Below are 15,079 nucleotides of genomic sequence, written 5' to 3'. Positions count from 1 at the left end.
CCGTCCCGATCTCTGGAACCCCCTGCAGCCCCTACAACCCTCCCTATCTCTGTAACCCCCTCCAGACCCTACAACCCTCCCTATCTCGATAAACTCCTCCAGCCCCTACAACCCTCCCTGTCTCTATCACCTCCTCCAGCTCGACAATCCTCCCTATCTCTGTAACCCCCTCCAGCCCCTACAACCTTCCCTATCTCTGTAACATCCTCCAGCCCCGACAACCCTCCCTATCTCTATAACCTCCTCCAGCCCCGACAACCCTCCCTATCTCTATAACCTCCTCCAGCTCTACAATCCTCTCTATCTCTGTAACCTCCTCCAGTTCTACAACCTTCCCTATCTCTGTAACATCCTCCAGCCCCTACAACCCTCCCTATCTCTATAACCTCCTCCGGCCCCTACAACCCTCCCTATCTCTATAACCTCCTCCAGCCCCTACAACCCTCAATTATCTCCATAACCTCCTCCAGCCCCGACAACCCTCCCTATCTCTGTAACCCACTCCAGCCCCTACAACCCTCCCTATCTCTATAACCTCCTCCAGCCCCTACAACCCTCCCTATCTCTATAACCACCTCCAGCTCTACAACCCTCCCTGTCTCTATAACCTCCTCCATCTCTACAACCCTCCCTATTTCTATAACCCCCTCCAGCCCCAACAACCCTCCCTATCTCTGTAACCTCCTTCAGCTCTACAACCCTCCCTATCTCGATAACACCCTCCAGCCCCTACAACCCTCACAGTGGCGCAGTGGTGAGCACCGCAGCCTCACAGCTCCGGCGACCTGGGTTCAATTCCGGGTACTGCCTGTGTGGAGTTTGCAAGTTCTCCCTGTGTCTGCGTGGGTTTCCTCCGGGTGCTCCGGTTTCCTCCCACATGCCAAAGACTTGCAGGTTGATAGGTAAATTGGCCATTAGAAATTGCCCCTAGTATAGGTAGGTGGTAGGGAAAATATAGGGACAGGTGAGGATGTGGTAGGAATTTGGGATTAGTGTAGGATTAGTATAAGTGGGTGGTTGACAGTCGGCACAGACTCGGTGGGCCGAAGGGCCTGTTTCAGTGCTGTATCTCTAAAACTAAATCTCTGTAAACTCCTCCTGCTCTACAACTCTCCCTATCTCTGCAACCTCCTCCAGCTCTACAACCCTCCCTATATCTGTAACCTCCTCCAGCTCTACAACCCTCCCTATCTCTATAACCTCCTCCAGCTCTATAACCTCCTCCATCTCTACAACCCTCCCTATCTCTATAACCTCCTCCAGCTCTCTAACCCTCCCTATCTCGATAACGTCCTCCATCTCTACAACCCTCCCTTTCTCGATAACCTCCTCCAGCTCTATAACCCTCCCTATCTCTGTAACCTCCTCCAGTTCTACAACCTTCCGTATCTCTGTAATCTCCTCCAGCCCCTACAACCTTCCCTATCTCTGTAACCTCCTCCAGCCCCGACAACCCTCGATTATCTCTATAACCTCCTCCAGCCCCGACAACCCTCCCTATCTCTGTAACCTCCTCCAGCCCCTACAACCCTCCCTATCTCTGTAACCTCCTACAGCCCCTACAACCCTCAATTATCTCGATAACCTCCTCCAGCCCCTACAACCCTCCCGATCTCTGTAACCCCCTCCTGCCCCTACAACCCTCCCAATCTCTGTAACCCCCTACAACCCTCCCTATCTCTGTAACCTCCTCCAGTTCTACAACTTTCCCGATCTCGGTAACCTCCTCCAGCCCCGACAACCCTCCCTATCTCTCGAACATCCTCCAGCCCCTGCAACCCTCCCTATCTCTGTAACCCCCTCCAGCCCCTACAACTCTCCCTCTCTCTATAACCTCCTCCAGCCCCGACAACCCTTTCTATCTCCATAACCTCCTCCAGCCGCGACAACCCTCCCTATCTCTATAACCTCCTCCAGCCACTAGAACCCTCCCTATCTCTATAACCACCTCCAGCTCTACAACCCTCCCGATCTCTATAACCTCCTCCATCTCTACAACCCTCCCTATATCTATAACCCCCTCCAGCCCCTACAACCCTCCCTATCTCTGTAACCTCCTCCTGCTCTACAACCCTCCCTATTTCTATAACCCCCTCCAGCCCCTACAACCCTCCCTATCTCTGTAACCTCCTCCTGCTCTACAACCCTCCCTATTTCTATAACCCCCTCCAGCCCCTACAACCCTCCCTATCTCCATAACCTCCTCCAGCTCTATAACCCTCCCTATCTCTATAACCTCCTCCATCTCTACAACCCTCCCTATCTCTATAACCTCCTCCAGCCCCTGCAACCCTCCCTATCTCTATAACCTCCTCCAGCCCCTACAACCCTCCCTATCTCTGTAACCTCCTCCAGCTCTATAGCCTCCTCCATCTCTACAACCCTCCCTATCTCTATAACCTCCTCCAGCTCTCTAACCCTCCCTATCTCGATAACGTCCTCCATCTCTACAACCCTCCCTTTCTCGATAACCTCCTCCAGCTCTATAACCCTCCCTATCTCTGTAACCTCCTCCAGTTCTACAACCTTCCGTATCTCTGTAATCTCCTCCAGCCCCTACAACCTTCCCTATCTCTGTAACCTCCTCCAGCCCCGACAACCCTCGATTATCTCTATAACCTCCTCCAGCCCCGACAACCCTCCCTATCTCTGTAACCTCCTCCAGCCCCTACAACCCTCCCTATCTCTGTAACCTCCTACAGCCCCTACAACCCTCAATTATCTCGATAACCTCCTCCAGCCCCTACAACCCTCCCGATCTCTGTAACCCCCTCCTGCCCCTACAACCCTCCCAATCTCTGTAACCCCCTACAACCCTCCCTATCTCTGTAACCTCCTCCAGTTCTACAACTTTCCCGATCTCGGTAACCTCCTCCAGCCCCAACAACCCTCCCTATCTCTCGAACATCCTCCAGCCCCTGCAACCCTCCCTATCTCTGTAACCTCCTCCAGCCCCTACAACTCTCCCTCTCTCTATAGCCTCCTCCAGCCCCGACAACCCTTTCTATCTCCATAACCTCCTCCAGCCGCGACAACCCTCCCTATCTCTCGAACATCCTCCAGCCCCTGCAACCCTCCCTATCTCTGTAACCTCCTCCAGCCCCTACAACTCTCCCTCTCTCTATAACCTCCTCCAGCCACTAGAACCCTCCCTATCTCTATAACCACCTCCAGCTCTACAACCCTCCCGATCTCTATAACCTCCTCCATCTCTACAACCCTCCCTATATCTATAACCCCCTCCAGCCCCTACAACCCTCCCTATCTCTGTAACCTCCTCCTGCTCTACAACCCTCCCTATTTCTATAACCCCCTCCAGCCCCTACAACCCTCCCTATCTCTGTAACCTCCTCCTGCTCTACAACCCTCCCTATTTCTATAACCCCCTCCAGCCCCTACAACCCTCCCTATCTCCATAACCTCCTCCAGCTCTATAACCCTCCCTATCTCTATAACCTCCTCCATCTCTACAACCCTCCCTATCTCTATAACCTCCTCCAGCCCCTGCAACCCTCCCTATCTCTATAACCTCCTCCAGCCCCTACAACCCTCCCTATCTCTGTAACCTCCTCCAGCCCCTACAACCCTCCCTATCTCTATAACCTCCTCCAGCCACTAGAACCCTCCCTATCTCTATAACCTCCTCCAGCTCTACAACTCTCCCTCTCTCTATAACCTCCTCCAGCCCCGACAACCCTTTCTATCTCCATAACCTCCTCCAGCCGCGACAACCCTCCCTATCTCTATAACCACCTCCAGCTCTACAACCCTCCCTATCTCTATAACCTCCTCCATCTCTACAACCCTCCCTATTTCTATAACTCCCTCCAGCCCCGACAACCCTCCCTATCTCTGTAACCTCCTCCTGCTCTACAACCCTCCCTATTTCTATAACCCCCTCCAGCCCCTACAACCCTCCCTATCTCTGTAACCTCCTCCAGCTCTACAACCCTCCCTATCTCTATAACCTCCTCCAGCCCCGACAACCGTCCCTATCTCTATAACCTCCTCCAGCCCCTACAACCCTCCCTATCTCTATAACCTCCTCCAGCTCTATAACCCTCCCTATCTCTATAACCTCCTCCAGCCCCTACAACCCTCCCTATCTCTGTAAACCCCTCCAGCCACGACAACCCTCCCGATCTCTGTAACCCCCTCCAGCCCCTAGAACCCTCCCGATCTCTGTAACCTCCTCCAGCCCCTACAACCCTCCCGATCTCGAAAACCTCCTCCAGCTCCGACAACCCTCGCTGTCACGATCACTTCCTCCAGCTCGACAACCCTCCCGATCTCTGTAACCCCCTCCAGCCCCTACAACCCTCCCTGTCACGATCAGCTCCTCCAGCTCGACAACCCTCCCGATCTCTGTAACCTCCTCCAGCTCCTACAACCCTCCCTATCTCTATAACCTCCTCCAGCCCCTACAACCCTCCCTATCTCTGTAAACCCCTCCAGCCACGACAACCCTCCCGATCTCTGTAACCCCCTCCAGCCCCTACAACCCTCCCGATCTCGAAAACCTCCTCCAGCCCCGACAACCCTCCCTGTCACGATCACTTCCTCCAGCTCGACAACCCTCCCGATCTCTGTAACCCCCTCCAGCCCCTACAACCCTCCCTGTCACGATCAGCTCCTCCAGCTCGACAACCCTCCCGATCTCTGTAACCTCCTCCAGCTCCTACAACCCTCCCTATCTCTATAACCTCCTCCAGCCCCTACAACCCTCCCTATCTCTGTAAACCCTTCCAGCCACGACAACCCTCCCGATCTCTGTAACCCCCTCCAGCCCCTACAACCCTCCCGATCTCGAAAACCTCCTCCAGCCCCTACAACCCTCCCTGTCACGATCACCTCCTCCAGCTCGACAACCCTCCCTATCTCTGTAACTTCCTCCAGCTCCTACAACCCTCCCTATCTCTGTAACCCCCTCCAGCCCCTACAAGCCTCCCGATCTCTGTAATCTCCTCCAGTTTTACAACCTTCCCTATCTCTGTAACCTCCTCCAGCCGCTACAACCTTCCCTATCTCTGGAACCTCCTCCAGCCCCGACAACCCTCCCGATCTCTGTAACCTCCTCCAGCTCCTACAACCCTCCCTAGCTCGAAAACCTCCTCCAGCCCATACAACCCTCCCTGTCACGATCACCTCCTCCAGCTCGACAACCCTCCCTATCTCTGTAATCTCCTCCAGCTCCTACAACACTCCTTATCTCTGTAACCCCCTCCAGCCCCTACAAGCCTCCCTATCTCTGTAACCTCCTCCAGTTCTGCAACCTTCCCTATCTCTGTAACAACCTCCAGCCCCTACAACCCTCCCTATCTCTGTAACCTCCTCCAGTTCTACAACCTTCCCTATCTCTGTAACCTCCTCCAGCCCCTACAACCTTCCCTATCTCCGTAACCTCCTCCAGCCGCGACAACCCTCCCTATCTCTGTAACCTCCTCCAGCCCCAACAACCCTCCCTATCTCTGTACCTCCTCCAGCCCCTACAACCCTCAATTATCTCGATAACCTCCTCCAGCCCCTACAACCCTCCCTATCTCTATATCCTCCTAGAGCCCCGACAACCCTCCCTATCTCTGTAACCCCCTCCAGCCCCTACAACCCTCCCTATCTCTATAACCTCCTCCAGCCCCTACAACCCTCCCGATCTCTGTAACCTCCTCCAGCTCCATAACCCTCCCTATCTCTATAACCCCCTCCAGCACCTACAACCCTCCCTATCTCTGTAACCCCCTCCCCTGGGCCAGATGGGATTTATCCTAGGATTCTCTGGGAAGCTAGGGAGGAGATTGCAGAGCCTTTGTCCTTGATCTTTATGTCGTCATTGTCGACAGGAATAGTGCCGGAAGACTGGAGGATTGCAAATGTTGTCCCCTTGTTCAAGAAGGGGAGTAGAGACAGCCCTGGTAATTATAGACCTGTGAGCCTCACTTCGGTTGTGGGTAAAATGTTGGAAAAGGTTATAAGAGACAGGATTTATAATCATCTTGAAAAGAATAAGTACATTAGAGATAGTCAGCACGGTTTTGTGACAGGTAGGTCGTGCCTCACAAACCTTATTGAGTTTTTCGAGAAGGTGACCAAACAGGTGGATGAGGGTAAAGCAGTGGATGTGGTGTATATGGATTTCAGTAAGGCGTTTGATAAGGTTCCCCACGGTAGGCTATTGCAGAAAATACGGAAGTATGGGGTTGAAGGTGATTTAGAGCTTTGGATCAGAAATTGGCTAGCTGAAAGAAGACAGAGGGTGGTGGTTGATGGCAAATGTTCATCCTGGAGTTTAGTTACTAGTGGTGTACCGCAAGGATCTGTTTTGGGGCCATTGCTGTTTGTCATTTTTATAAATGACCTGGAAGAGGGTGTAGAAGGGTGGGTTAGTAAATTTGCAGATGACACTAAGGTCGGTGGAGTTGTGGATAGTGCCGAAGGATGTTGTAGGGTACAGAGAGACATAGATAGGCTGCAGAGCTGGGCTGAGAGATGGCAAATGGAGTTTAATGCGGAAAAGTGTGAGGTGATTCACTTTGGAAGGAGTAACAGGAATGCAGAGTACTGGGCTAATGGGAAGATTCTTGTTAGTGTAGATGAGCAGAGAGATCTTGGTGTCCAGGTGCATAAATCCCTGAAGGTTGCTAACCAGGTTAATAGGGCTGTCAAGAAGGCATATGGTGTGTTAGCTTTTATTAGTAGGGGGGTCGAGTTTCGGAGCCACGAGGTCATGCTGCAGCTGTACAAAACTCTGGTGAGACCGCACCTGGAGTATTGCGTGCAGTTCTGGTCACCGCATTATAGAAAGGATGTGGAAGCTATGGAAAGGGTGCAGAGGAGATTTACTAGGATGTTGCCTGGTATGGAGGGAAGGTCTTACGAGGAAAGGCTGAGGGACTTGAGGTTGTTTTCGTTGGAGAGAAGGAGGAGGAGAGGTGACTTAATAGAGACATATAAAATAATCAGAGGGTTAGATAGGGTGGATAGTGAGCGTCTTTTTCCTCGGATGGTGATGGCAAACACGAGGGGACATAGCTTTAAGTTGAGGGGTGATAGATATAGGACAGATGTCAGAGGTAGTTTCTTTACTCAGAGAGTAGTAAGGGCGTGGAACGCCCTGCCTGCAACAGTAGTAGATTCGCCAACTTTCAGGGCATTTAAGTGGACATTGGATAGACACATGGATGAAAATGGAATAGTGTAGGTCAGATGGTTTCACAGCTCGGCGCAACATCGAGGGCCGAAGGGCCTGTACTGCGCTGTAATATTCTAAAAAAAAAACCCTCCCTATCTCTATAACCTCCTCCAGCTCTACAAGCCTTCCTATCTCTATAACCTCCTCCAGCCCCGACAACACTCCCTATCTCTATAACCTCCTCCAGCTCCACAACCCTCCCTATCTCTGTTACCCACTCCAGCCCCTACAACCCTCCCTATCTCTATAACCTCCTCCAGTCCCTACTACCCTCCCTATCTCTGTAACCCCCTCCAGCCCCTACAACCCTCCCTACCTCTATAACCTCCTCCAGCCCCTACAACCCTCCCTCTCTCTGTAACCTACTCCAGCTCTGCAAGCCTCCCTATCTCTATAACCTCCTCCAGCTCTGCAACCCTCCCTATCTCTATAACTTCCTCCAGCTCTACAACCCTCCCTATCTCTATCACCCCCTCCAGCTCTACAACCCTCCCTATTTCTATAACCTCCTCCAGCTCTGCAACCCTCCCTATCTCTGTCACCCCCTCCCTCCAGCCCCTTCAACCCTACCTATCTCTGTAACCTCCTCCAGCTCTACAACCCTCCCTATCTCTGTAACCCACTCCAGCCCCTACAACCCTCCCTATCTCTATAACCTCCTCCAGCCCTTACTACCCTCCCTATCTCTGTAACCCCCTCCAGCCCCTGCAACCCTCCCTATCTCTATAACCTCCTCCAGCTCTACAAGCCTCCCTATCTCTATAACCTCCTCCAGCTCTGCAACCCTCCCTATCTCTATAACTTCCTCCAGCTCTACAACCCTCCCTATCTCTATCACCCCCTCCAGCTCTACAACCCTCCCTATTTCTATAACCTCCTCCAGCTCTGCAACCCTCCCTATCTCTGTCACCCCCTCCCTCCAGCCCCTTCAACCCTCCCTATCTCTGTAACCTCCTCCAGCTCTACAACCCTCCCTATCTCTGTAACCCACTCCAGCCCCTACAACCCTCCCTATCTCTATAACCTCCTCCAGCCCTTACTACCCTCCCTATCTCTGTAACCCCCTCCAGCCCCTGCAACCCTCCCTATCTCTATAACCTCCTCCAGCTCTACAACCCTCCCTATTTCTATAACCTCCTCCAGCTCTACAACCCTCCCTATCTCTATCACCCCCTCCAGCTCTACAACCCTCCCTATTTCTATAACCTCCTCCAGCTCTACAACCCTCCCTATTTCTATAACCTCCTCCAGCTCTACAACCCTCCCTATCTCTGTAACCTCCTCCAGCCCTTACTACCCTCCCTATATCTGTAACCCCCTCCAGCCTCTTCAACCCTCCCTATCTCTGTAACCTCCTCCAGTTCTGCAACCTTCCCTATCTCTGTAACCTCCTCCAGCCCCTACAACCCTCCCTATCTCTGTAACTCCTCCAGCCCCTACAACCCTGAATTATCTCTATAACCTCCTCCAGCCCCTACAACCCTCCCTATCTCTGTAACCCCCTCCAGCCCCTACAACCCTCCCTATCTCTGTAACATCCTCCAGTTCTACAACCCTCCCTATCTCTATAACCTCCTCCAGCTCTGCAACCCTCCCTATCTCTATAACCTCTTCCAGCCCCTGCAACCCTCCCTATCTCACTAACCTCCTCCAGCTCTACAACCCTACCTATCTGTATAACCTCCTCCAGCCCCTACAACCCTCCCTATCTCTGTAACCTCCTTCAGCTCTACAACCCTCCCTATCTCTATAACCTCCTCCAGCCCCTACAACCCTCCCTCTCTCTGTAACCTCCTCCAGCCCCTACAACCCTCCCTATCTCTATAACCTCCTCCAGCCCCTACAACCCTCCCTATCTCTATAACCTCCTCCAGCTCTACAACCCTCCCTATCTCTATAACCTCCTCCAGCTCTACAACCCTCCATATCTCTGTAACCTCCTCCAGCCCCTTCAACCCTCCCTATCTCTATAACCTCCTCCAGCCACTACAACCCTCCCTATCTCTATAACCTCCTCCAGCTCTACAACCCTCCCTATCTCTGTAACCTCCTCCTGCCCCTACAACCCTCCAGGATCTCTGCGCTACTCCAATTCTGTCCTGTTGAGCATCTTTGATTTTAATCACTCCACCAATGGTGGCCGTGCCTTCAGCTGCCTGGACCCTAAGCTCTGGAATTCCCTCCCTAAACCTTTCCTCTCTATGTCTCTCCTCCCTTAAAACACCTTGAAAACTAACATGGCTCAGAGTACAATTTTGTTTGATAACTCCCCCTGTGAACCGCCTTGGGAAGTTTCACTACATTCAAGGTGCTATATAAATGCAAGTTGCTGCTGATGTTGTTTGGATTCCTGCAGCAGAGGAAATAATTTATTTCTATCTACCCTCGCAAATCCTTTAATCAAGTTAAACACCTCAGTTAGATCACTCCTTAATCTTCTAAATTCACAGGAATACAAACCTGAGGACAGGTTGTACTTTTTAGCACGGGCATCATTTTGGAATCAGTGTTGCCAATATATCCTTCCTGAAGGTGTGGTGTCCAGACTGAACAGTAACTCAAGGTGGGGGTCTGACCAAGGCTCTGTCTAACTGAAGCATCACTTCCTCCCCTTTGTATTCCAGCTTCCTTGAGATAAAGATCCTATTCGGCTTTTTAATTTTTTTTTGTGCCTGTCCACTAGCTTCCAATGATTTCTGTACTTGGTTCCCTAAATCTCTCTGCTCCTTCACTGTTCGCAGCTTCTCACCATTTAGAAAATTTTCCAATCTATCTTTCTCAGATATCCTCACACTTCTCCACATTGTCCTCCTCCCCACTGCACTTTTGCTGTGTCAGGCTGGAATTGTGCCCGGTTTCAGGGTTTAGGAATTTGGACTCCAGTTACTCTGGTTCTCCCTCACTATCTCCATTACTGTCATTGCCACAAGAGAGCAATTGCTGGACATGTAGCAGTTGAGTGAGGTTGAAAGGATTAATCCCACAAAGCTCACGAATATGATATCAAAGACCCAGGAATGCAGGTTTTCCAGGTTGTATTTAATCTTCCAGCAACAAAGTCAGTGATTAAGGTCTGGAATGCGCTGCCTGAGAGTGTGATGGAGGCAGGTTCAATTGAGTCATTCAAAGGGAATTAGACTGTTATATGAAAAGGAAGAATGTGCCGGGTTACAGGGAAAAAACAGGAGAATGACACTTGGTGAATTGCTCATTCGGAGAGCTGGTGCAGACACGAAGGGCCGAATGGCCTCTTTCTGTGCTGTCATAAATCTGTGATTCTGTGAACATGCTGCACCGCAGTGAGAACAAACTCCATTCAGACAAATGAGAAAACATTTCTATCACTCAGTCAATGAGAGGCTGACACCTGTGGAGAGGTGAGGAATGGAAATTCAACTGAAACTGGGAAAAGAAACCTTTTGTTTTATTCATTCGCAGGATGTGGGCGTCGCTGGCCAGGCCAGCATTTATTGCCCATCCCTAATTGCCCTCAAGAAGGTGGTGCTGAGCTGACTTTTTGAACCACTGCAATCCATGTGGTGTAGACATACCCACAGTCCAATAATGAGGGAGTTACTGGATTTTGACCCAGTGACAGTGAAGGAATGGTGATATAGTTCCAAGCCCCAGCACAGAGAAACACCAGGAATTCATGCAGTAACTAAACAACCATCTTCAAACAGAAGTCCTGGCTTGCAAGCCAGCATTTCCAATATGAGTGCAAAGGTCACAGGAAATCTCAGCCATCAACAAGTGAAATAAAAGGATGTATTTGAGCTCTTCACAGAATCACAGAGGTTATAACCCAGGAAAAGGCCATTCAGCCCACTGTGCCTGGGGCTATCTGCAGTTAGACCTTCAACTTGTGCCACCTATAAACTCCTGGCTCTTTCCCCAGATCACAATACATTCCTCCTTTTCAATTAGTTACTGATTGCCTGTAAATACTGCCACTGTCTCTCCCTCAGTCACCCCTTGTCGTAAACAGCAAACCAAAGCAACAGGAGAGTTTTTTAAATCTAAATTTCATTTTAGAGACATTAATCTGGGAGAAAATTAATTGGCACTTGGAAAGTATGGGTTTACAAATGAAAGCAAGTATGGTATTGTTAAAGGCAAATCATGTGTGATCAACTCACCATTGAATCGCAGACAGTACAAAAGGAGGCCATTTGGCCCATCGAGGGCTGGATTTTATGTTGGAGGCAAGGATCCCACCTCCAAGAGCTGCTGGCCAACAAGGAGCAGTGGCCACTGCCGGTACTGCAAAGGCCTTGGAACCAGGCCCAGCGCTGGAACCCTGGGCCAGAAGTAAGTGAGGCAGGGTTGCCGGGGCCAGTTAGGAAGACCCCAGCAAGGGGGGGTGCGGTAGTGTTTGTGTAGTCCAGGGGGAGGGGGTCCCAGGGGGTAAATTGGTTTCCGGGGGTATCCTCTGTGGGTGACAAATTGCCCACGGAGGAGGGACCACCCCCCAAGCCCACAGGAAGAACACCTCATTTTACAAGGCAGCCTTCCTATGCAGCGGAGGCCCCAACACCTTTACCGCTGCTGGTAACATACCAGTATAGGCAGGACCAGGCCACTTAAGGGCCTCAACTGGCCTCTGGGTGGGAAGGCCGTCCTCAGCCTATCCCACCCCCGGGAAGATCACTTGATGACAGGGAGGCGACAAGTCCTCCAACCACCCCCCACCACCCGTTACGATATTCCATGCCTCCCCCCGCTGCCTCCGGCCCCGCCTCAGGGGGCAATTCAAAATCCCGGCCTTAATCTCTGCTGGTTTTCAAACAGCAATCCAGTTAGTCCCACTTCCCTGCTTTTTCCCCATACCTCTGCAATTTTTTCTCCTTCAAGTATTCATCCAGTTCTCTTTTGAATCTGCCTCTATCACACTCTCTGTCAGGGAATTCCAAATCCTAATTACTCACTGCTTAAAAAAGCTTTTCCTCACGTCACCTCTGGTTCCCTTGTCAATCACCTTAAATCTGTGCTCTCTGCTAATCAACCCTTCAACCATTAGAAACAGCTTCTTATTTACCTTATGTAAACACTTCATGATTATAAACACCTCTATCAAATCTTAGCCTCCTCTGCTCTAACGAAAACAACCCTAACTTCTCTAGTCTATCCACATAATTGAAGATCCTCATCCCTGGAAGATTCCAGTAAGTCTCTTCTCTACTCTCTCCAAGTCTTCATGTCTTCCTTAAAGTGTTCAGATTGGACACAATACAAGATTTAGCGTAACTTCTGGGCTTTTGTACTCTATGCCTCTAGGCCTTGTTAACTTCTTTGTTCAACTCTCTGCTGAGGTAATGGAGAGGGCTGATGAAGGTAGTGTGTTTGATGCTGTGTATATGGATTTTCAAAAGGCATTTAATAAAGCTTGAATGTTGTGCAGGTCTTACTGCATGTGGGCACTGACTGCCTCAGAAGAACTAAAACCGGAAGAGGAGTGGGCCATTCCGAGAATCACAGAATTGTTACAGTGCAATCCATCTTAAAAAAAGACCCCTTATTCTGTAACTGTACCCCCTAGTTCTAGATTCCATGAGGGGAAACATCCTTTCAGCATCTACCCTGTCAAGCCCTCTCAGAATCGTCTATGTTTCAGTAAGATCACCTCTCGTTCTTCTAAACTCCAATGAGTACAGGCCCAACCTGCTCAACCTTTCCTCATAAGACAATCCCTTCATCCCAGGAATCAGCCTAGTGAACCTTCTCTGACCTGCTTTCAATGCAAGTATATCGCTGCTCACAAGTCGTGGGAGTCAGTTGCCAGCATTCGCCAGAGCTGGCGGGCAGCCATAAAGACAGGGCTAAATTGTGGCGAGTCGAAGAGACTTAGTAGTTGGCAGGAAAAAAGACAGAGGCGCAAGGGGAGAGCCAACTGTGCAACAGCCCCAACAAACAAATTTCTCTGCAGCACCTGTGGAAGAGCCTGTCACTCCAGAATTGGCCTTTATAGCCACTCCAGGCGCTGCTTCACAAACCACTGACCACCTCCAGGCGCGTATCCATTGTCTCTCGAGATAAGGAGGCCCAAAAGAATATCGCTGCTTAAGTAAGGAGACCAAAACCGTACACAGTACTCTGGGTGCGGTCTCACCAATGGCTTTTCATGTGCAAATTCATGCATGGCCATCTTTAGCTGCTCTGTTCTGCTTTTTAAAAGTTACTTGTAATAATGTCCAGTAAAAGTCTTCAGGCAAAGTTCCAAATGACAAAATTAATATTTCCATGTGGCATGCGGGGTTTCCATTACTGGAGTCAGGGGGAAAACTCTCCATTGGTTGGAGTCATACCGAGCACAAAGGAAGATGGTTAGTTTAGAGAGACAGCACTGAAACAGGCCCTTCGGCCCACCGAGTCTGTGCCGACCATCAACCACCCGTTTACACTAATCCTACACTAATTCCATATTCCTATCACATCCCCACCTGTCCCTATATTTCCCTACCACCTACCTATACTAGGGGCAATTTCTAATGGCCAATTTACCTATCAACCTGCAAGTCTTTGGCATGTGGGAGGAAACCGGAGCACCCGGAGGAAACCCACGCAGACACAGGGAGAACTTGCAAACTCCACACAGGCAGTACCCGGAATCGAACCCGGGTTGCTGGAGCTGTGAGGCTGCGGTGCTAACCACTGCGCCACTGGTTGTTGTGTTGGAGGCCATTCATCTCAGTCCCAGGACATTACCACGGGAGTTCCTCAGGGTAGTGTCCAACGCTCAACTATCAGCTGCTGGCACCTCATGGATGCCTAGTTTTGAGCTGCTAAGCCTGTTCTGAACCTATCTCTTTTAGCACCATGATTGTGGCGGACAATGTGATGGAGGGTATCCTCAATGTGAAGAGCATCTAGGGCTCTGCATTACTAGTCTAGTGACACGACTACTGCGCCACTGCCTCCCCCATAATGGTGCTACTCTTGGTGATGGATGTTGAAGTCCCCCAGCCAGAGTACATTCTATGCCCTCACGACACTCAGTGATTCTTCCAAGTGGTGTTCAACATGGAGGAGTACTGATTCATCAGCAGGTCAGTCAGTTCCGATGAAAGGTCACTGACCTGAAACATTAACTCTGTTTCTCTCTCCACAGATGCTGCCAAACCTGCTGAGTATTTCCAGCATTTTCTGTTTTTTGTATCAGATTTCCAGCAGTATTTTGTTTTTATTCCATCACATTAACCCCTTCACCATCGGACCGATCACCTCCCAGGGGCGGGTCACCATCTCCCGGAGTCTGAGCTCCAAAACAAACTTCTCCCATTGTAATCCCAGCCCAGGGGTCCCCAGGTATCACTCACACAGCTGCCAGCTCCCGGCCCTGACACCAAGGGGCATCGGTGAGAGGCAGCAATCCGCCAGAGATACCAGTTCTCCGCCTGCACCATCCCTCGGTTCCCAGTCCCGGGACCCCGATCCCGATCCCGATCCCAATCCCAATCCCAATCCCGGCCCCTCTCACCACGCAGTTGCGGCCCAAGAGGCTGAAGAGCCGTTCATTATCAGCGGAAGGCAGCAGGCGGGACGGCGCGTTGCTTTCCCGAGCTCGGCTCCGGGTGCCGGGTCTTCTCCGGTTTAAATTCGATGTCATCCCGAAGCTGGTGCGGAGGCGCCGCGACCTGGAAGGCGGTGCCAGGACCCAGAGGGCGGTGCCAGGACCCGGGGGGCGGCGCCGGGACCCAGTGGGTGGTGCCAGGACCCAGAGGGTGGTGCCAGGACCTAGAGGGTGGTGCCAGGACCCGGGGGGCGGTGCCAGGACCCGGGGGGCGGTGCCAGGACCCAGGGGGTGGTGCCAGGACCCAGAGGGTGGTGCCAGGACCCGGGGGGCGGTGCCAGGACCCGGGGGGCGGTGCCAGGACCCAGGGGGTGGTGCCAGGA

At 51.4% G+C, this 15,079-nt stretch overlaps 1 protein-coding gene across 3 annotated transcripts in view; it reads right to left on the bottom strand.

The window, feature by feature from the left end:
* LOC137380434 (actin nucleation-promoting factor WAS-like) overlaps positions 1-14,849 on the bottom strand; it is a 166,857-nt gene extending 152,008 nt beyond the window's left edge. For all 3 annotated transcript variants that reach the window (XR_010977025.1, XM_068052364.1, XM_068052365.1), the window contains exon 1: positions 14,664-14,849. Coding sequence is in view for 2 of the 3 variants with exons in the window: in XM_068052364.1 (XP_067908465.1) it covers positions 14,664-14,792 (129 nt within the window). In the remaining variant the exon portion in view is untranslated. The remainder of the gene's footprint in view (positions 1-14,663) is intronic.
* Between the last annotated feature and the right edge of the window lie 230 nt (positions 14,850-15,079).

Source organism: Heterodontus francisci, chromosome 19 (assembly GCF_036365525.1).
Source record: "Heterodontus francisci isolate sHetFra1 chromosome 19, sHetFra1.hap1, whole genome shotgun sequence".
Lineage (NCBI taxonomy): Eukaryota > Metazoa > Chordata > Chondrichthyes > Heterodontiformes > Heterodontidae > Heterodontus > Heterodontus francisci.
Note: the sequence above shows the minus strand (reverse complement) of the source record. Positions and strands in the feature narration are given on the sequence as shown.